The sequence below is a fragment of the Eretmochelys imbricata genome, chromosome 5 (genome assembly GCF_965152235.1).
Source record: "Eretmochelys imbricata isolate rEreImb1 chromosome 5, rEreImb1.hap1, whole genome shotgun sequence".
Taxonomy (NCBI): domain Eukaryota; kingdom Metazoa; phylum Chordata; order Testudines; family Cheloniidae; genus Eretmochelys; species Eretmochelys imbricata.
In genome coordinates, this window is record NC_135576.1 from 50,787,719 (window position 1) to 50,804,011 (window position 16,293).

The 16,293-nt window shown below is 42.5% G+C and overlaps 1 protein-coding gene across 2 annotated transcripts; it reads left to right on the forward strand.

Moving 5' to 3' along the window:
• Positions 1–1,471: 1,471 nt before the first annotated feature.
• Positions 1,472–14,349, forward strand: LOC144265003 (survival of motor neuron protein-like). 2 transcript variants are annotated; one of them, XM_077817101.1, is made up of 9 exons: positions 1,472–1,601; positions 1,938–2,009; positions 4,079–4,204; positions 4,590–4,790; positions 8,812–8,952; positions 9,841–9,912; positions 11,684–11,794; positions 12,787–12,872; positions 13,713–14,349. In XM_077817101.1, the coding sequence occupies exons 1-8, from the start codon at positions 1,548–1,550 to the stop codon at positions 12,841–12,843; spliced, it is 834 nt and encodes a 277-aa protein (XP_077673227.1). In that variant the 5' UTR covers positions 1,472–1,547; the 3' UTR covers positions 12,844–12,872; positions 13,713–14,349. The 2 variants fall into 2 exon arrangements, with proteins under 2 accessions (XP_077673227.1, XP_077673228.1); XM_077817102.1 differs by having other exon boundaries at positions 13,717–14,349.
• The last annotated feature ends 1,944 nt before the right edge of the window (positions 14,350–16,293 follow it).

Below are 16,293 nucleotides of genomic sequence, written 5' to 3' on the forward strand. Positions count from 1 at the left end.
AGCAAGTAATCTAGCTCCTACTGAATGATACATCTAACTTTACAGAAATAGTAAGCAAGAGCAAGGAAATGTGTTAGAGTATCTTGTTTTAGCTTGTGAATTTTCCTTATGCTTAGAGGGAGGTTTATCCCTGTTTTTTGTAACTTTACAGTTTTGCCTAGAGGGGAACTCTCTGTGTTTTGAATCTGATTACTCTGTAAAATTACCTTCTATCCTGATTTTACAGAGGTGCTTCTTATACTTCTTTTTCTTTATTATAAAGTTCTGTTTTATTTTTTTTAAGAATCTGATTGGTTTTCCTGTCTTAGAAAACCCAGGGATTTGGTCTGTGCTCACCTCTACCAATTGGTGAAGATGATATTCTCAAGCCTCCCCAGGAAAGGGGGTGAAGGTGCTTGGGGGGAATATTTCAGGGAACAGGAACTCCAAGTGGTTCTTTTCCTTGAATCTTTGTCTAACTCACGTGGTGGTGGCAGCGAATACCATCCAAGGACAAGAAGGGATTTGACCCTTGGGGAAGTTTTAACCTAAGCTGCTAGAAATAAGCTTAGAGGGTCTTTCATGCGGGTCCCCATATCTGTATCCCAGAGTTCAGGGTGGGGAGGGAATGCCTGAAATGGTGTAATGAAATTTGCTTCCAAGGGTGGCAGTTTTGACAGCAGTACTAATAGCACAAGCATGCTCTGTAAAATTAATATTTACCCATATTATGAACAAGTAGGGTTAGTACCCATTTTAGGTCTCTTCCACCATGCCAGATGCAAAATTCAGAACTAGAAATATTTGCAGGAGTAAAACAGGCATTGTCAAGCCACAGCACTCATTAAGTGGTTTATATAAGCAGTTCACCTCTGCATAAATACAAAACCTGAAATTCCTCACAGAACTTCCTAAACTGTCTTGATTTCTTGAATTTTTGACTCTGATTCTTGCACTAAGATGTCTATCTTGCCCCATGGACGTTTTGGGGAAAATACCTGACAGTCCCCTAAATTTCCTCTCCATCTCTGTTATCCCTGTTTAAAATCATACACTCTGAGCAGTGCATTATGCTAAGGATGCCTTAATTTGTTCTTCCAGAAGAAAATAAAACGTCCTGCAGAAGAGCACTTGGACCCTGGGTGAATTTGTCTGTGCTCCTGCCTCTTTTTGGAAAAGCACATTCATTTAAATAGGAAATGAACAGATTACCCCTACTCATTTGGGGGAGGGGGAAGGGCTGAGAAGATCCTTGGAGGACCCCTTGTTAAAACGAGGACAGCACGTCAGCCCCGCGTCCAACCCTGCTGTGGGGGAAGGGCTGGAGTTGGGAGGAGCGGCTGTGGCTCTTCGTGCGGCGCCGGGAGCGGCCTGGAGGGGGCAGCAGGCAGCCCGCATTGTCCGCAGCAAGGGGGTGGATCAGTGGTAACTGGACGTGCCGACAGAGGCAGCTGCCGCAGACCATCAAGCTCCACCCCTCTACTCCCCGGGGGGAGGGGGCGCGTGTGAAGGGCCGCGCATGCGCGCTGGCTGAGTGGTAGAGGCCACCGACCGGTCAAACTTTTGCTATGGCAGGCCACGCCGGGGCCGAGACGGTGCTGTTTAAACGCGGCGCCGGGCAGGTACTAGCGGGAGGCGCGCGGGTCTCGCCTCGGGCAGGGGTCGCGGCTCGGGGTAGGGCGTTTCATCACCAGCTGGAGGCCCGGGGCCGCCTCAGGCGCGTGGGACCGGCGGGGCCGCGTGGCTGGGCCGGGCCTGGCGGCGGGGGTTGCTCCCCGCGCGCTGCCCCCGGGCCATTAGCGGCCATGCCGGCCGGGCGGGTTTTTGCCCCGTGCCCTGTCCGCCCTCCCCGCAACCGACACCCCGGGACCGCCGCTGCGGCCTGACCCGGCCGGGGGGCGACGCCGGGCGCGGGCTGCACGTGGTGGTAAAACTTCCTGTCCCCGCTCCCCCCACAGAGCGACGATTCGGACATCTGGGATGACACCGCCCTGATAAAGGCGTACGACAGAGCGGTGGCGTCATTTAAGGTAACGCGGCCCTGCCGCAGCCGTTCAGCCCCGACCACCCCAGCTCCAAAAACTTCTTATCTTTGCGCTGCACCGCCCAGGTCCCGCGGGGAACCTCGCGGCGGCAGCGTTCGGACCCTCCTCCCTCCCTCCCTCCCGGGTCCGTGGGGTTGGTTGCCCCAACTTTCTAATGGCACAAACAAAAGCAAAACGAAACATCTCCGGCCCCGCCCCACCCCCTCGCGCTCCATTCTCGCTCCCTCCCTCTGTTCCTCGCACGTCCCCACCCTCGCTCATTCACCTGGCTGGGGGTGCGGGATTTGGGGTGGAGGAGGGGGCGCTGGGTTGGGGTGCGGGCCCTGGGAGGGAGTTTGGGTGTGGGAGGCGACTCTGGGCTGGGGCAGGGGGTTGGGGTTTGTGAGAGGAGTTGGGGTGCAGGGTCCCGGCCGTGCTTACCATGGCTCCCAGGAAGCAGCCGCCAGGTCCCTGTGGCCCCTAGGCACAAGGACGGTTCTGGGTGCTGCCCTCGCACCCGCAGGTGCAGTTCCCATTGGTCATGGTTCAAGGCCAATGGGAGCTGTGGAGCTGGGGGTGGGGGCAGCACAGGGAGCCTCCTTGGTCACCCATATGCCATGGGGCTGCAGGACCTGGTGACCGCTTCTGGGACTGGCACGAAGCCAGGGCAGGCATGGAGCCTGCCTTAGCCCTGGGGGGCCCCTGTTGCTCCGCCACGCGGTGCTGCCAGGGTCCCTTTTCGAGCGGGCATTATGCTTGAAAACTGGATGTCTGGCAACCCTACGTGTTGGGGGGAGGTGCTTCTTCTGTGTGGGATCGGTGCCAAAGGGTCCTCCCTAGTTCCCATAAAGCTTTGAATTTCTAAACCGAGAGGGGCATAACTATTCTTGATGGCATTCGGAGGTGGCTTCTGATCCTCCTCCAATTGGGAATTACACCTCTACCCTGATATAACACAGTCCTCGGGAGCCAAAAAATCTTACTGCGTTATAGGTGAAACAGTGTTCTATCCAACTTGCTTTGGCTCAAGCATTTCTGTTATTAATAGTCCCTTCCCACCTCCCAACTGACCCCTCAGAACCAACCCCTCCCCCCCGATGCTCTCTGTCACCTGACTGCACCAACCCCTATCCACACCCCTGACAGGCCCCCCAGGACTCCCATACCCTATCCAGCACCCCTGACCGCCCCGCCCTCAGAACCTCTGAACCATCCGAGACCCTCTGCCCCTTATCCAACCCCTCAGCCCCGGCTCAGCACCCTTAACACGCCGCTCAGGGCAGCGTGTCGGAACTTGACACACTGACCACCAGAGCGCGCAGCCCCGCCCCTCAGAGCACTGCTTTACCGCATTATATCTGAATTCGTGTTATATCGGTATAGAGGTGTATGATAAGTCACTGCCGATAGTTTTTTTTTCTTTTTTAAGAGTGTGTGACAGTTAAGGGGATGCTTTTCCATTCCTTTGTTACAGGCCTGGGCTACACTTCAAATTTAGATCAACATAGTTACATTGCTTAGGTGTATGAAAAATTCACATTTTGGCACTATAGCTACACTAGCCTAATTCCTGGCATAGACATTGCTTCGTTGATAGAAGAATGCTTCTGTTGACAGAGCAACCACTACTTGAGGAGGCTGATTATCCACAGTGATGGAAAAATCCTTTCCCAGCTGCTGTAGGAAGTGTCTACACCACGGCTCTACAGCAGAACAGCTATACAGCCATAGCTGTGCTGCTGAAACACCCATAGTGTAGAGAAGTTCATTTTGGTCAGATTATTCTTTCAAAAGTAGAATTATCGAAAATGGCTCATACAAGTGGAAATAGTCACATTTGGCTAAAATCTGTGTTTTAAAGACACGTCTAAATGTAGTGGTCCTTTTTACAACAACATGAAATATAGACAAAGTAAATGCATGCACCCTTACCATTATGTCATTTATGAAATCAGGAGAAATTTGCCACCTGCATCCCCTATTTAGCTCTGGTTGCTATTTTGATGGGGGATAGAAGTACACGTCATAGTTGAGATGTTGGGGTATAATCCATTAAATCCTTTTCTCTTTTGTAGAATGCTCTAAAGAATGGTGAGTGTTCAGAGCCTTCAGACAAACAAGAACAATGCTCAGGGACAAAGAGAAAAAATAATAAAAAGAACAGAAGTAGGAAGAAAAGCAACGCAGCACCATTGAAGCAGGTCACCTTAAAAGCTGAATACCAAAACTAAATGTTAATGATTTTTGTACTGCACATGTTCATAGTACATTTTAAAACATAAGGTTTATTTGCTTATCAAGGGAAGATTTTAGTTAGACCTCAATGAGATTGTAAATAAGATTTATAAATTCTTGCTCTGCTGGGGCCACTTTAGAAACAGATTAATTGGATAGAAAGAATAATCTGTAGTGAGGGAGAGGCACATCGGGCAGAATTTAATTCAAAAGTTTGTATACATAGTAGATGGATATGTTAACATTTAGATGTTTGAAACACTTGAGGATGAGAAAAGTTACATCTGGGGAAAACATTTTTCAAGGGTCACAGGTATAGCTGTTGACATGACTTTCTTGCTTTCGTTGCAGTGGAAAGTTGGTGATGCCTGTAGTGCAGTTTGGTCTGAGGATGGCAATGTGTACCTAGCAACTATTGCCTCAATCGATCGGAAGAGAGGGACCTGTGTTGCTGTTTACACTGGGTATGGAAATAGGGAAGAGCACAATCTATCTGATCTGCTTCTTCCAAACACCATTGAAAAAGAAAACAAGGAACAGAATGCCGGGGAGGTGAGAGGGCAAATATAAACAATTAATATTCTACTAAAAATAAGCAAAGCCTTTTAACTTTTGTTGTATTCCTGTTGCCCTTGTCGAACTGAAGGGCGATAAGAGTATGTGACTCAAAAGTGATCCTTGCTATAAATGGTCATGAATCTGTTGAAAGTAATGGTATATGGTGCCTATTTAGTACTGTGGCCTCATGGATTGGGTGCTGGACTGAGACTCTGGAGACCTGACTTCAATTCCCAGCTCTGCAACTGCTTTGCTGGGTGACCTTGGGCTAGTGGCTTCCTTTCTGGACTTAGTTTTTTTGTCTGTAAAATGGGGGTGCTGACCTTTTTTGTAGAGTACAGTAACTCCTTGCTTAATGTTGTAGGTATGTTCCTGAAAAATGCTACTTTAAGCGAAATGATGTTAAGCAAATCCAATTTCCCCATAAAATTAATGTAAATGGGGGGAGGGGGAGGGTTAGGTTCCAGGGAAAAAACTGCCAGACAAAAGACTATATTTTATATATCTACACACACACACAGGTTCCAGGGAAAAAATTGCCAGACAAAAGACTATATTTTATATATCTACACACACACACAGTATAAGTTTTAACCAACAATACTGTACACAGCAATGATCATTGTGAAGCTTGGTTGAGGTGGTGGAGTCAGAGGATGGAAGAGGGTGGGATATTTCCCAGGGAATGCGTTACTGCTAAATGATGAACTAGCATTCGGCTGAGCCCTCAATGGTTAATACACTGTTTTTAACATAGCCTCACACTCTCCAACGCAGCACGAACGGAGGGAGGGGAGACAGCATGGTAGAGAGAGAGAGACACACACACACACCGTGTGTGTGTGTGAAAGAGAGAGAGACGTGTGTTGCCCCTTTAAGTACACAGACCCGACTCTTAAGTACACTGCCTTTTTAGGTAGATCAGCTAGTTGAGACTGCAGCTACTGCCTACAAGCTCCCTCCGTCCTGAGCCCTGTCATGTCCCCCCATGCTCTATGGAGATGGGGGGCAGGAGCGGGGATGGGGACACCCTGACATTAGCACCCCTCTGTACCTCCCCCCCCACCTTGCACAGCAAGCAGGAGGCTCTCAGGAGTAGCTCCAAGGCAGAGGGCAGGAGCAACACGTAGCAGTGCGGGGAGGGACAACTGAACTGCCCGGCAACTGATAGCCTGCTGGGAGGCTGCGGTACAGGGATCTTAGGGGAGCAGGGAGCTGATAGGGGGCATGCCATTCCAATCTGATTCCAAGCACCCACCAGCGAGCTCCAACCGGCTGCTCTTTCTGCAAGCAGTGGACAAAGCAGGCAGCTGGCAAACGACGTTATAAGGGAGCATTGCACAACTTTAAACTAGCACGTTCTCCAATTGATCAGCAACGAAACGTTAACTGGGATGACTTTAAATGAGGAGTTACTGTACTCTAAGAGCTTTGGATGGAAAGTGTTTTAGAAGAGCTAAGTGGTATTATTACTATTACCACATCAGGACTGTATATGGCCCTAGGATTCTTGCACAAAATTAATTCTCACCTGCCGGATTGCTGCAAAACCCTGCTTCTCCTGATATTTCACTTAATAACCATTTAATGAAGGGAGATGTTGTCTTTCTCAGTGTGACAGGCACATATCAATCTACTATTTCAATTTCTAATCAGCAGTGTTGGACATTAAGAAGTTTTACTAGTGGGGTAGTAGACATGTCAGGTCTGAAAACAGCTGTCTTTTTCCCTGTACACTGCAGACTTTTGGCCCTTTCTACAAGAAAACACAAACAATCTACTATTTTTGCTGATGCAGGGCTCGGTGTTAAATGTGGAGGATTTCATATGAGATTAGAGAGTGATCTTTTTGTTTGTGAATGTGCTAAGAAATAGCCCTGGCATTAAAATGTCTTAAAGTCACTTTCTGAATTTTAGATGATCAAAATCCATCTTCCCAAGATGTATATGAGACTAGAAAAAGGTGGTAAGAGTGGGAGAACTAGACAACTGGGTTGTTAAGGCTGACAACTGGTAGCAGTGCTGGGGATAAGGGAGCAATGCAAAAAAGAAGTCACAAGGACCAGATGGTATTCACCCAAGAGTTCTGAAGGAACTCAGATGTGAAATTGCAGAACTACTAACTGTAGTCTGTAACCTATAATTAAATCAGCTTCTGTCCAAATGACAGGAGGATAGCTAGTGTGACGCCAGTTTTTAAAAGGGGCTCCAGAGGTGATCCCAGCAATTACAGGCCGGGAAGCCTGACTTCAGTACCGGGCAAACTGATCGAAACTATAGTAAAGAACAAAATTGTCAGACACGGTAGATGAGCATAATTTGTTGGGGAAGAGTCAACATGGCTTTTGTAAAAGGAAATCATACCTTACCAGTCTACTAGGATTCTTTGAGGGGGTCAACAAGCATGTGGACAAGGGGGATCCAGTAGATAAAGTGTACTTAGATTTTTCAGAAGGCCTTTGATGAGGTCCTTCACCAAAGGCTCTTAAGCAAAGTAAGCTGCTATGGGATAAGAGGGAAGGTGCTCTTGTGGATTGGTAACTGGTTAAAAGATAGGACACAAAGGGTAGGAATAAATGGTCAGTATTCAGAATGGAGAGAGGTAAATAGTGGTGCCCCCCAGGAGTCTGTACTGGGCCCAGTCCTTTTCAATATATTCATAAATGATCTGGAAAAAGGGGTAAACAGTGAGGTGGCAAAATTTGCTGATGATACAAAATTGCTCAAGATAGTTAAGTCTCAGGCTGACTGCGAAGCGCTACAAAAGGATCTCTCAAAACTGGGTGACTGGGCAACAAAATGGCAAATGAAATTCAATGTTGATAAATGCAAAGTAATGCATATTAGAAAACATCTCAGCTATACATATAAAATGATGGGGTCTAAATTAGCTGTTACCACTCAAGAAAGATCTTGGATTCATTGTGGATAGTTCTCTGAAAACATCCACTCAATGTGCAGTGAATAGAATCTTGGGAATCATTAAGAAAGGGATAGATAAGACAGAAAATATCATATTGCTGCTATATAAAGCCATAGTTCAGCCACATCTCGAATACTATGCGCGGATGTGATCACCCCAGCTCAAAAATGATATATTGGAATTGGAAAAGGTTCAGAAAAGGGAAACAAAAATGATTAGGGGTATAGAACGGCTGCTAAGGATAGATTAATAAGACTGGGACTTTTCAGCTTGAAAAGGAGATGACTAAGGGGTGATATGATAGAGATCTATATAATTACGGCTGGTGTGGAGAAAGTAGATAAGGAAATGTTATTTACTCGTCATAACACAAGAACTAGGGGTCACCAAATGAAATTAATAGGCAGCAGGTTTAAAACAAACAAAAGGAAGTATTTTTTCACACAACACAGTCACCCTGTGGAACTCCTTGCCAGAGGATGTTGTGAAGGCCAAGACTATAACAGGGTTCAAAAATAACTAGATAAATTCATGGAGGATAGGTCCATCAATGGTCATTAGCCAAGATGGATAGGGATGGTGCTCCTAGTCTCTGTTTGTCAGAAGCTGGGAATGGGCAACGGGATGGATCTCTTGATTTCCTGTTCTGTTCATTCCCTTTGGGGCACTTGGCATTGGCCACTGTCGGAAGACAGGATACGGGGCTAGATGGACCTTTGGTCTGATCCAGTATGGCCGTTCTTAAGGAATGAGCAACTAAATAGGGGAGTAGCAGAACTGTAAAGGACCTTGGATGTGAGAACAAGATTGAACTTGATGTGGTAGAAAGAGAGGAGACAGTGGACAGATTCAACGAGAGAAGGGATTACATGGTCAAAATGAAAGACAAGGAAGATGATCTTAGCAGGTGCATTTTTGAATCAGCAGGGGCAGAGTTAAGGAATCAAGATGGAAGATGAGGATGTGGACAAGGCTTTCCTAGTGAAAGGTTTCATATTGAATTTGATTTAACATTTGCTATAGATACGTGGGAGTTGTAACCTGGGAACAAGTCTACGAGAGTTTTAATTAAGAATACAATTTTCTTTCTAGAATGAAAATGAGACTCAGTATTCAACAGATGAAAGTGAAAAGTCCTCCCAGTCACCTGGAAACAAATACAACTCTACAAAATTAAAATCCTCTCACTGGAACTCCCATTTTCCACCTCCTCCACCACCAGGCCTGGGAAGGGTAAGCATAGCCCTAGCTGTGATAGTGGCCTGAAGCAGAGCAGGATCTTCAGACATGACTTATTTCACAGCTCTGAGAAAATGTGTTTACCACTCTTCTTCTAGATATTAAATTCCAACTTTTGCATGGTGTTAAGCTCTCATGACAACTCTTGAAACTTAAATATCCCTGTGGTAAATCGTAGGAGTGAAATCCAGACACCCTGGTAATCAGTGGAGTTTTCTCATTGACTTCTTTGGGGTCAAATTGTCACCCTATGTATTTACAATCTAGAATAGATTCTATATGAAATGCAATTGAAAAAAAAATTGGCTTTATTTTTGGAACGTTGCCATATAAGTGGAAGATGACCAGAACATTTTATATGTGAAGAACCAATATAAATTAAGATAAGAGCCTATCATTTCATCTTTAAATATGAGCATAGACAGTGTGATTTGTAATAAAAATGTGTGGTATAGTAAATTTAATATTCAAAAATAGAGTGAACTTAGCTCGTATGCTAGACCAGATATGATCAGTTATATCTTGGATATAGAAATATTAGATGTAAGGAACAGTTTTTTAATGTGAGTATGCAGCTTCAGATTCTCTTTAAAAGGCGTTTTAAAAATTATTATTATTAAAATATCACTTCAAGCCTGTCTTTGTGATATTTATAAAGTCACTGTCTTTTTTTGCTAGGCTTGCTGACGCTCACGTCAGAGAATACCGGCAAGAAGCTTTTATAGCTGGCCCATGTTCCTATACTTTTGATTCATTAAGTCATTGGGACTTGCTACCTTTGCTTAAGCAGTTTTGTGATCTGTTGCATAATAATATTTTAAGGCAGGTTTCTTTCCCTTTTTAATTCCAAATTTTGTTTCATATTCAATTATTTCACTGTAGTCTGGACCAAAATTTAGTGGACCACCACCTTTCTTATCAAGCTGCCCCCCACCATTCCCAACAGGACCACCGGTAAGTGGTATGTGAAAAATAGTGGTTAAAGGCAAATATTTGATCTCCACTTTTCTAACTGACTTTCTTGGTCATCGGTGTGCACATACCTGCTTTTAAATTGAAATGAATACCTAGTCAGTACTGCGTACGTGCCCAGTAGCAGTGTTCCAGTTAAGCCAATCTTAATGTTGCAATTATAAATTTCCTCCCAGCTTCTGGAGTTTGTATTGTGGATCACAGGGAGTACATTCCTATTATGGAATTCACAAGGATAGAGTGAGTAAGATCTGTTTTATACAGAGTTTTTGTATTGGTGTAACTATTTCAGTTAGACGTGAGACTTTTTTTTACTGCAATAGTTATACCTGATATTGTAGAATAAGTATAAAATTAAAGAATTAAAGTTATCTTAAGTTTGGTTAAGGAAATGTATATGTATTGCAAAGAAAGGGCCTGACTAGCAAGTAGGAAGAAGGCCTTGAAAATAATAAGTGGTAAGGCCAGAAGGAATAAAGTGTTGAGGATGTCTGATTCAATAACGAATAACTAATAACATTAGGGAAAGTTTCTAAAAAAGCAGCCTCTGACAGAGAGAGGGGGTGAGTACAGATGGTTTTAAATCAAACAAAGAGAATGTCTTAAAATGAGCCAACATAGCCCTTCCCCAACCCCCACACCAGTGTTAAAGCCCAGGTGAACCCAGGTGCAATGGGAAAACTGTTGGACAACAAGGAGATGTGGAAAACCCTTGGGAGGAAAGGTTGTAAATCTTATCTGGATTAAGACAAAATAAGGATGAATTGTCTCAAATTGGTCTTTAACTGAAGTTAGTAATTGGCAATGGCATCACTAGTTTGTTAAAGGGTATAAAAAATACCTTTAATACCTGCCTGACCATTTTGGAACTGACCTATATGGGTCTGAATACCCTGGGGATAGCCCATTTTGTAAGTATCTTGATCAAATGCTTTCAGTGTTTTGTTACTTTTTGGATGTAATAAATTGCTTATTATTTAGGCATGTTTAGAGCAACTACATATAGTACTAGGTTTCAGAGTAGCAGCCGTGTTAGTCTGTATCCGCAAAAAGAAAAGGAGTACTTGTGGCACCTTAGACTAACAAATTTATTTGAGCATAAGCTTTTGTGAGCTACAGCTCACTTCATCGCATGCATGAAGTAGAAAATACAGTGGGGAGATTTTATATGCTCAAATAAATTTGTTAGTCTCTAAGGTGTCACAAGTACTCCTTTTCTTTTTACATATAGTACCATTTGGCCTGTGGATTTAATAAAGGAGTTTATTATTAAATTGGTATTTGTTGTTTTCCCATCTTAATTTAAAATATTAATAATTCCAACAGATATTAAGTTCCCTTATACTGACATATCTTTTCCCTTCCCTTATGGGAATAATGATACTAATACAACTGCATCTGCATTAGTGGGTGGGTAGTGCTTTAACTATCAGTATAGTCAAAGCTTTTGTTTGTAGAAAAGCCCTGAGTGTGTTATGAATTTTGGAAAATAAGGTTGTCCCTTACTGTATCTCTCAGTGGATACGCTGATCATAGGAGCTAAATACAGAGCAGTGGTACATGTGCCTTTGTAAATAAGGTGTTTAAGCAAATACTATCTATCTTATTTTGAAGCATGTGCAAGAATGCATTTCTATTCCTTAATTATTTGTCAGTAATTTCAGAGATGGTGGTTGTCATTCACTTCCCCCGCCTGTAAGATAAACACCAATTAAATAAAGCCAGTTCACAGGGTTTTGTTGCAATCTCCTAGTTGATTCCTCCTCCACCACCCATGGGTCCAGATTCTCCTGAAGATGAGGAAGCTTTGGGAAGTATGTTAATAGCCTGGTATATGAGTGGTTATCACACCGGCTACTATCTGGTAAGTGACTCCTGTTGAAATGTTGCATATGTGGTCTAGCTTTGGGTTCTTCTACTGTTTAAGAAAAGTAGTTTTTTGTTATGGAACTTTTATTCTAATTTATGAGAACCTAGCTCTAAAGGCATTCTGTTTAAGTGTTCCTGTCTCTCTCTGAGCAAAAGCAGATCAGTCTACTTAACTAATGAGAACTTTCTATGTTTTACATTTACACATTTAAATATATTATATAAAAATAATTTGAGATCAACAGTTGCAGCTTTCCAGGCCAGTGTAGTTTCCTACCATGCACAGTTTGTCATAATTGAAGAACAGATTGTGTGGTTGGAATAAATCTGGAATTGTTCTGTAAAGATTTTTATTTTCTAACAACTGCTGGATATTGGTGAGGTGTAAAATAGAGCTAATCTATTCTCTAACACCCTCCCCCCCTAACAATATTCTTCATTGCTGACCAGTGGGAGGGATGGATTTGTGGTACATAGATAGCTTATGCTGGTACTCCACACTGATGAAAAATCAATGGTTGTGGAGGGCTGCCTTTTGCATAATTGCAAAGGAAGGGGAAAAAAATGTAGAAAGGATTTGACTTTTCAAGCTTTGATAATTAATGACCCCCCCCTTTTTTTTAATGGAACATTCTTGTTAACATTCAAATGTGGACTGAAGACTAAACAAACAGAATTTGGGAATTGGCACTTTAGATTAAATGTCTGTGGGTTTCCATTATTTACTTTTGGTTTAACAGCAAAAATTTCTCAAGTTGTTCTGTAGGGACACAGATCAAGGCAATAGCAAATAGTTGTTTTAGTTCCTGATTTCAATATAATATGTTTGTTTGGTTGTCCTCAGTCTATCTATAAATAACCAAATCTGCTTTTCATGAGAGACTAGAAGGATTTGGCCCAAAATATTTTACCACGATGAGCAAAGTTTCATTTTTTATTTTGTCTTCACACGTGAATAACAAACTTTTGCTATCCTGTGTCCCATAGGGTTTAAAACAGAGCCGTATGGAAGCTGCCTTGGAGAGAGGTCCTCACCCTAAATAATTGAATATCACTTACTATCTTGAGTAATTGTAAGTATTGTATTTGTGTTTAAAGTTTTAAATGTTGCAATCAGTGATCAGCCTGTGACCAAACTGAGAAACTCAGTTTGGAATTGCATCCTAGCTCTGGAGCATGTCCCTTTAAAGAAAAGGGCAACTTTAGGTTCTAAGACATCAAGTCATCTTGGCCATCAGTGAAGAAAATCTCTGTCACTGTCAAAATGTAGTAAGTGACTTGCCACCAGGCATAGTGGGTGAGAGCTGGACTAGGCTCTTAACAGTACTTTCCAAGGATGGATTTGTGATTGGGAAATCAGTGTGGCTGGTATTACTAAAAATTAATTTGTCCATGTTGTTGACTACTTCCACTATGATTTAGAAGGGCTGCTATCTTAATGTGAACAAGACAGCTAACTTAATCAGTTGTGGAAACAGAAGACCTGTTAAGAGAGTTTGTGATCAAATCTGACTTGTGACCCTACATACATTTTTAGAAACAATTGCTTGCTTATACATGTAGAGTAGGAGAGATTGTGCTTGAGTTTCTTTTTCAAGATGGGACTAACATCTAGCTCAGTTATTGAGGTTTTTCTGTCCTGTTAAGGTTTTTGTTTTCCCCCACCCCCACCTTAATGCTGAGTATCTGCACTTCGGTTTGAAATAACTTTTGCATAGGATCTCCCTTAAGTATTAATCATTTTACTGCAGTGCACAAAATGTATTCTGCCGTCTGTTCCTTTTCACTTGTTTTTCTGACAGACTTGTCTTTAAAGGACAAGTATGATTTATAGTGACTTGCAGGTGGTACTTGTTTAAAAAAATTAGTGCGTGCATGTACCTATACAATATAATTGTTATTTCTCTTTTAAGCCAGGTACAAATATCCCTCTTTGGGGGAGAGACGTCACTTGTGCATTGGTTGATAATGAAGATCGATTTTTTTTTAAAAGCACGAAGACTAACTGGGCTTAACATCTAAATCCCTTGCATTTTAATAGTGAACTGCCTGACTGAATTAGTGCAACATCAGACTTCTTAAAGTAGCAAAATAGTCATTCATGCATTCTTAAAGGCAACCAGCAATATGTATATTTAAAAAGCACTGCAGCAATAAAATGACACCTGCCCCTCTTAAATTGTTTAAAGCTAATGTTACGGATTTTAAAAATACTGTACAGATCCCTTTTGAAACAAGAGGTTATATACATGCTGATCTCTCTGTATGGTTGTATCTTACATTTTTAAATTTGTAATTTGAATTATCCAAGTAATTTTGATCAGAACTGAGAAGTACAAAATATTTAACCAAGATACAGATAGGCAGTGATGTACATAATTGTAACTGCTGGTGGGAGTTACTGACATGGAGAAAATGTTAAACATCCTATCTTAGGAGTAGGATCAGAACCTTGAACATAGGGCAGATGAGCTAGGGAAGGCTCATATATGGGTTGTTGCTGTACTTATTTTGCATGTTTGTAAATAAAATTTACTCAAACTCTCTGAATTTGTTTTTTTAAACTTAAATGTTTTTTTTACTGTTTGGATGGCATATGTATATAGGAAAGACATACCATCTAGATCAGTGGTCTCCAAAGTGGGGTACGCGGCAAGAGGAGTGCCTCCGGCATGGTGGCAGCAGCGCTCCTGGACCTTTGATTCTTCCACGGCAAGCCTGCAGCAGCTCGGTTCTCCCTGCTTCGTCTTTAGTGGCATGCTGGTGGCAGTTTTTTTTTTCCCCTTCTTTGCTTCCCCAGAGCTGGCCCTGGGGGTGTACGATTCAAAAAGATTGGAGACCCCTGTGCCCTGCTCTGTCTGGCCAGTGCCTCCTCACCTGACCCTACTGTGAGTGCAGCCTCTCCCCCTCTCTCTTCTGGTCCCACAGCAGCCCCTGGTGGATGAAAGGGGTAATTGCAACACCTCTGCAGCAGAATCTATATTCTGCAGAGGGGGAAAATATTTGCTGGGGGGAACCAAATTCTGCATGTGCACAGGAGTGCAGAATACTCACAAGAGTAGCATATACACCCCCTCATTTGAATCTTGTTAAAGGCCTACCACAATGCAGTTATTCAGAGTGGATGGTGTAGCTATTTGTAACACGCTACTTTCACTCCTTTCTTACATGTCTGAAATACCATTATCTGTCAGTAACCAACTCTGCTCCCACTTCTTGGGCAAATCAAAGTACATTTGCCAAGGTTATAATTCACTGGAACTTACATCATTCTCTTGCTGATATAAGGAAGATAATTCAAATCCTCTTTCAAAATATTGTAACATTGCAATGCTAACAAATGAAAAGCACTAAAAACAGAATTGCTAAGAGTGCTCTTTGGGTAATCATTTAGAATAAGACTTTTAACCCCCATTTTCATTTCCTTTAGGTTAGATGTAACGTCTCACACCCTGACAAAAAGCCTGCAGCTCCCATTTCTGAGAATGAGGGTGGGTCACTTAATTAAAATGCACTGCTTATTTTTTTCACATCACATATCTTTCCCCCACTTCTTTTAAAACTTGTTTATAAGACTCAAACTTTTACAGTCCATAGTGGCTATAATACATACATTGAAACATCAAAATGATTTGTCCTTGGATTAATTCAAAATTACTTATTTTTCATGGTTAGATTTCAATCTGGGAGGATATGTTAAGTGGGATCCCTGAGTAGTCTGGTCCATCTCACTATTTTCATTAATGAATGGGTTGATGGAGTAGAGAGTATGCTTATAAAATTTGTGGCTGATGCCAAACTGGGAGTGGTTGCAAGCTTTGAAGGAGAGTATTAAAAATTCCAAATTACCTTGATAAATGGGAGAATAAGAAATTCAGTAAAGTTAAGTGCAAATAACTGAGGAATGAAAAATCAAATGCTCAACTGCTAAATGGGGAATAACTGGCTAGTCAGAAATACTGAAGGAAAGGACTGGGTGGTTATAGTGGCTCACAAGAGTATGAGTCAGCAGTGTGCACTGTGGCAAAAGTCATTCTGTAATCTGTTAACAAGAGAGTTCTCTGTAAGACCTCAGCTAATGTACCACACACAATTTTTGGCACCACAAGATGTGATCAAATTGGAGAATCCAGAGAACAACAGAAGTTCAGGTTTAGAAAACATGATTTATGAGAAAAGGTTGAAAGAACTGAGCACATTTAGTCTAAATTGAATAGAGACTGGATAACCGTTTACATATTTGAAGAGTTTTTCTTATATGTAAGATCAGTTATTCTACCACAGGTAATAATAGTAATCAGCTTAGTTTGCAGCAAAGGAGATTTAGGTTAGATATTAAGAAAAACTTTAACTATAATAGTTAAACTCTGGAACAGGTTACCTAGGAAGGTTGTGGAATACCCATCCTCAGAGGTTTTTAAGAACAGGTTAGACAAGCGTGTCAGGGATGGCCTAGGTATACTTAACCCTGCCTCAACATGGGAGGATGGACTA

Coding starts and splice junctions, on each gene's coding strand:
- LOC144265003 (XM_077817101.1), top strand. CDS start 1,548: ATGGCAGGCCACGCCGGGGCCGAGACGGTGCTGTTTAAACGCGGCGCC. Junction 4,791..8,811: donor AGGAACAGAATGCCGGGGAG/GTGAGAGGGCAA, acceptor TTTTCTTTCTAG/AATGAAAATGAGACTCAGTA. Junction 8,953..9,840: donor CACCACCAGGCCTGGGAAGG/GTAAGCATAGCC, acceptor ATTTCACTGTAG/TCTGGACCAAAATTTAGTGG.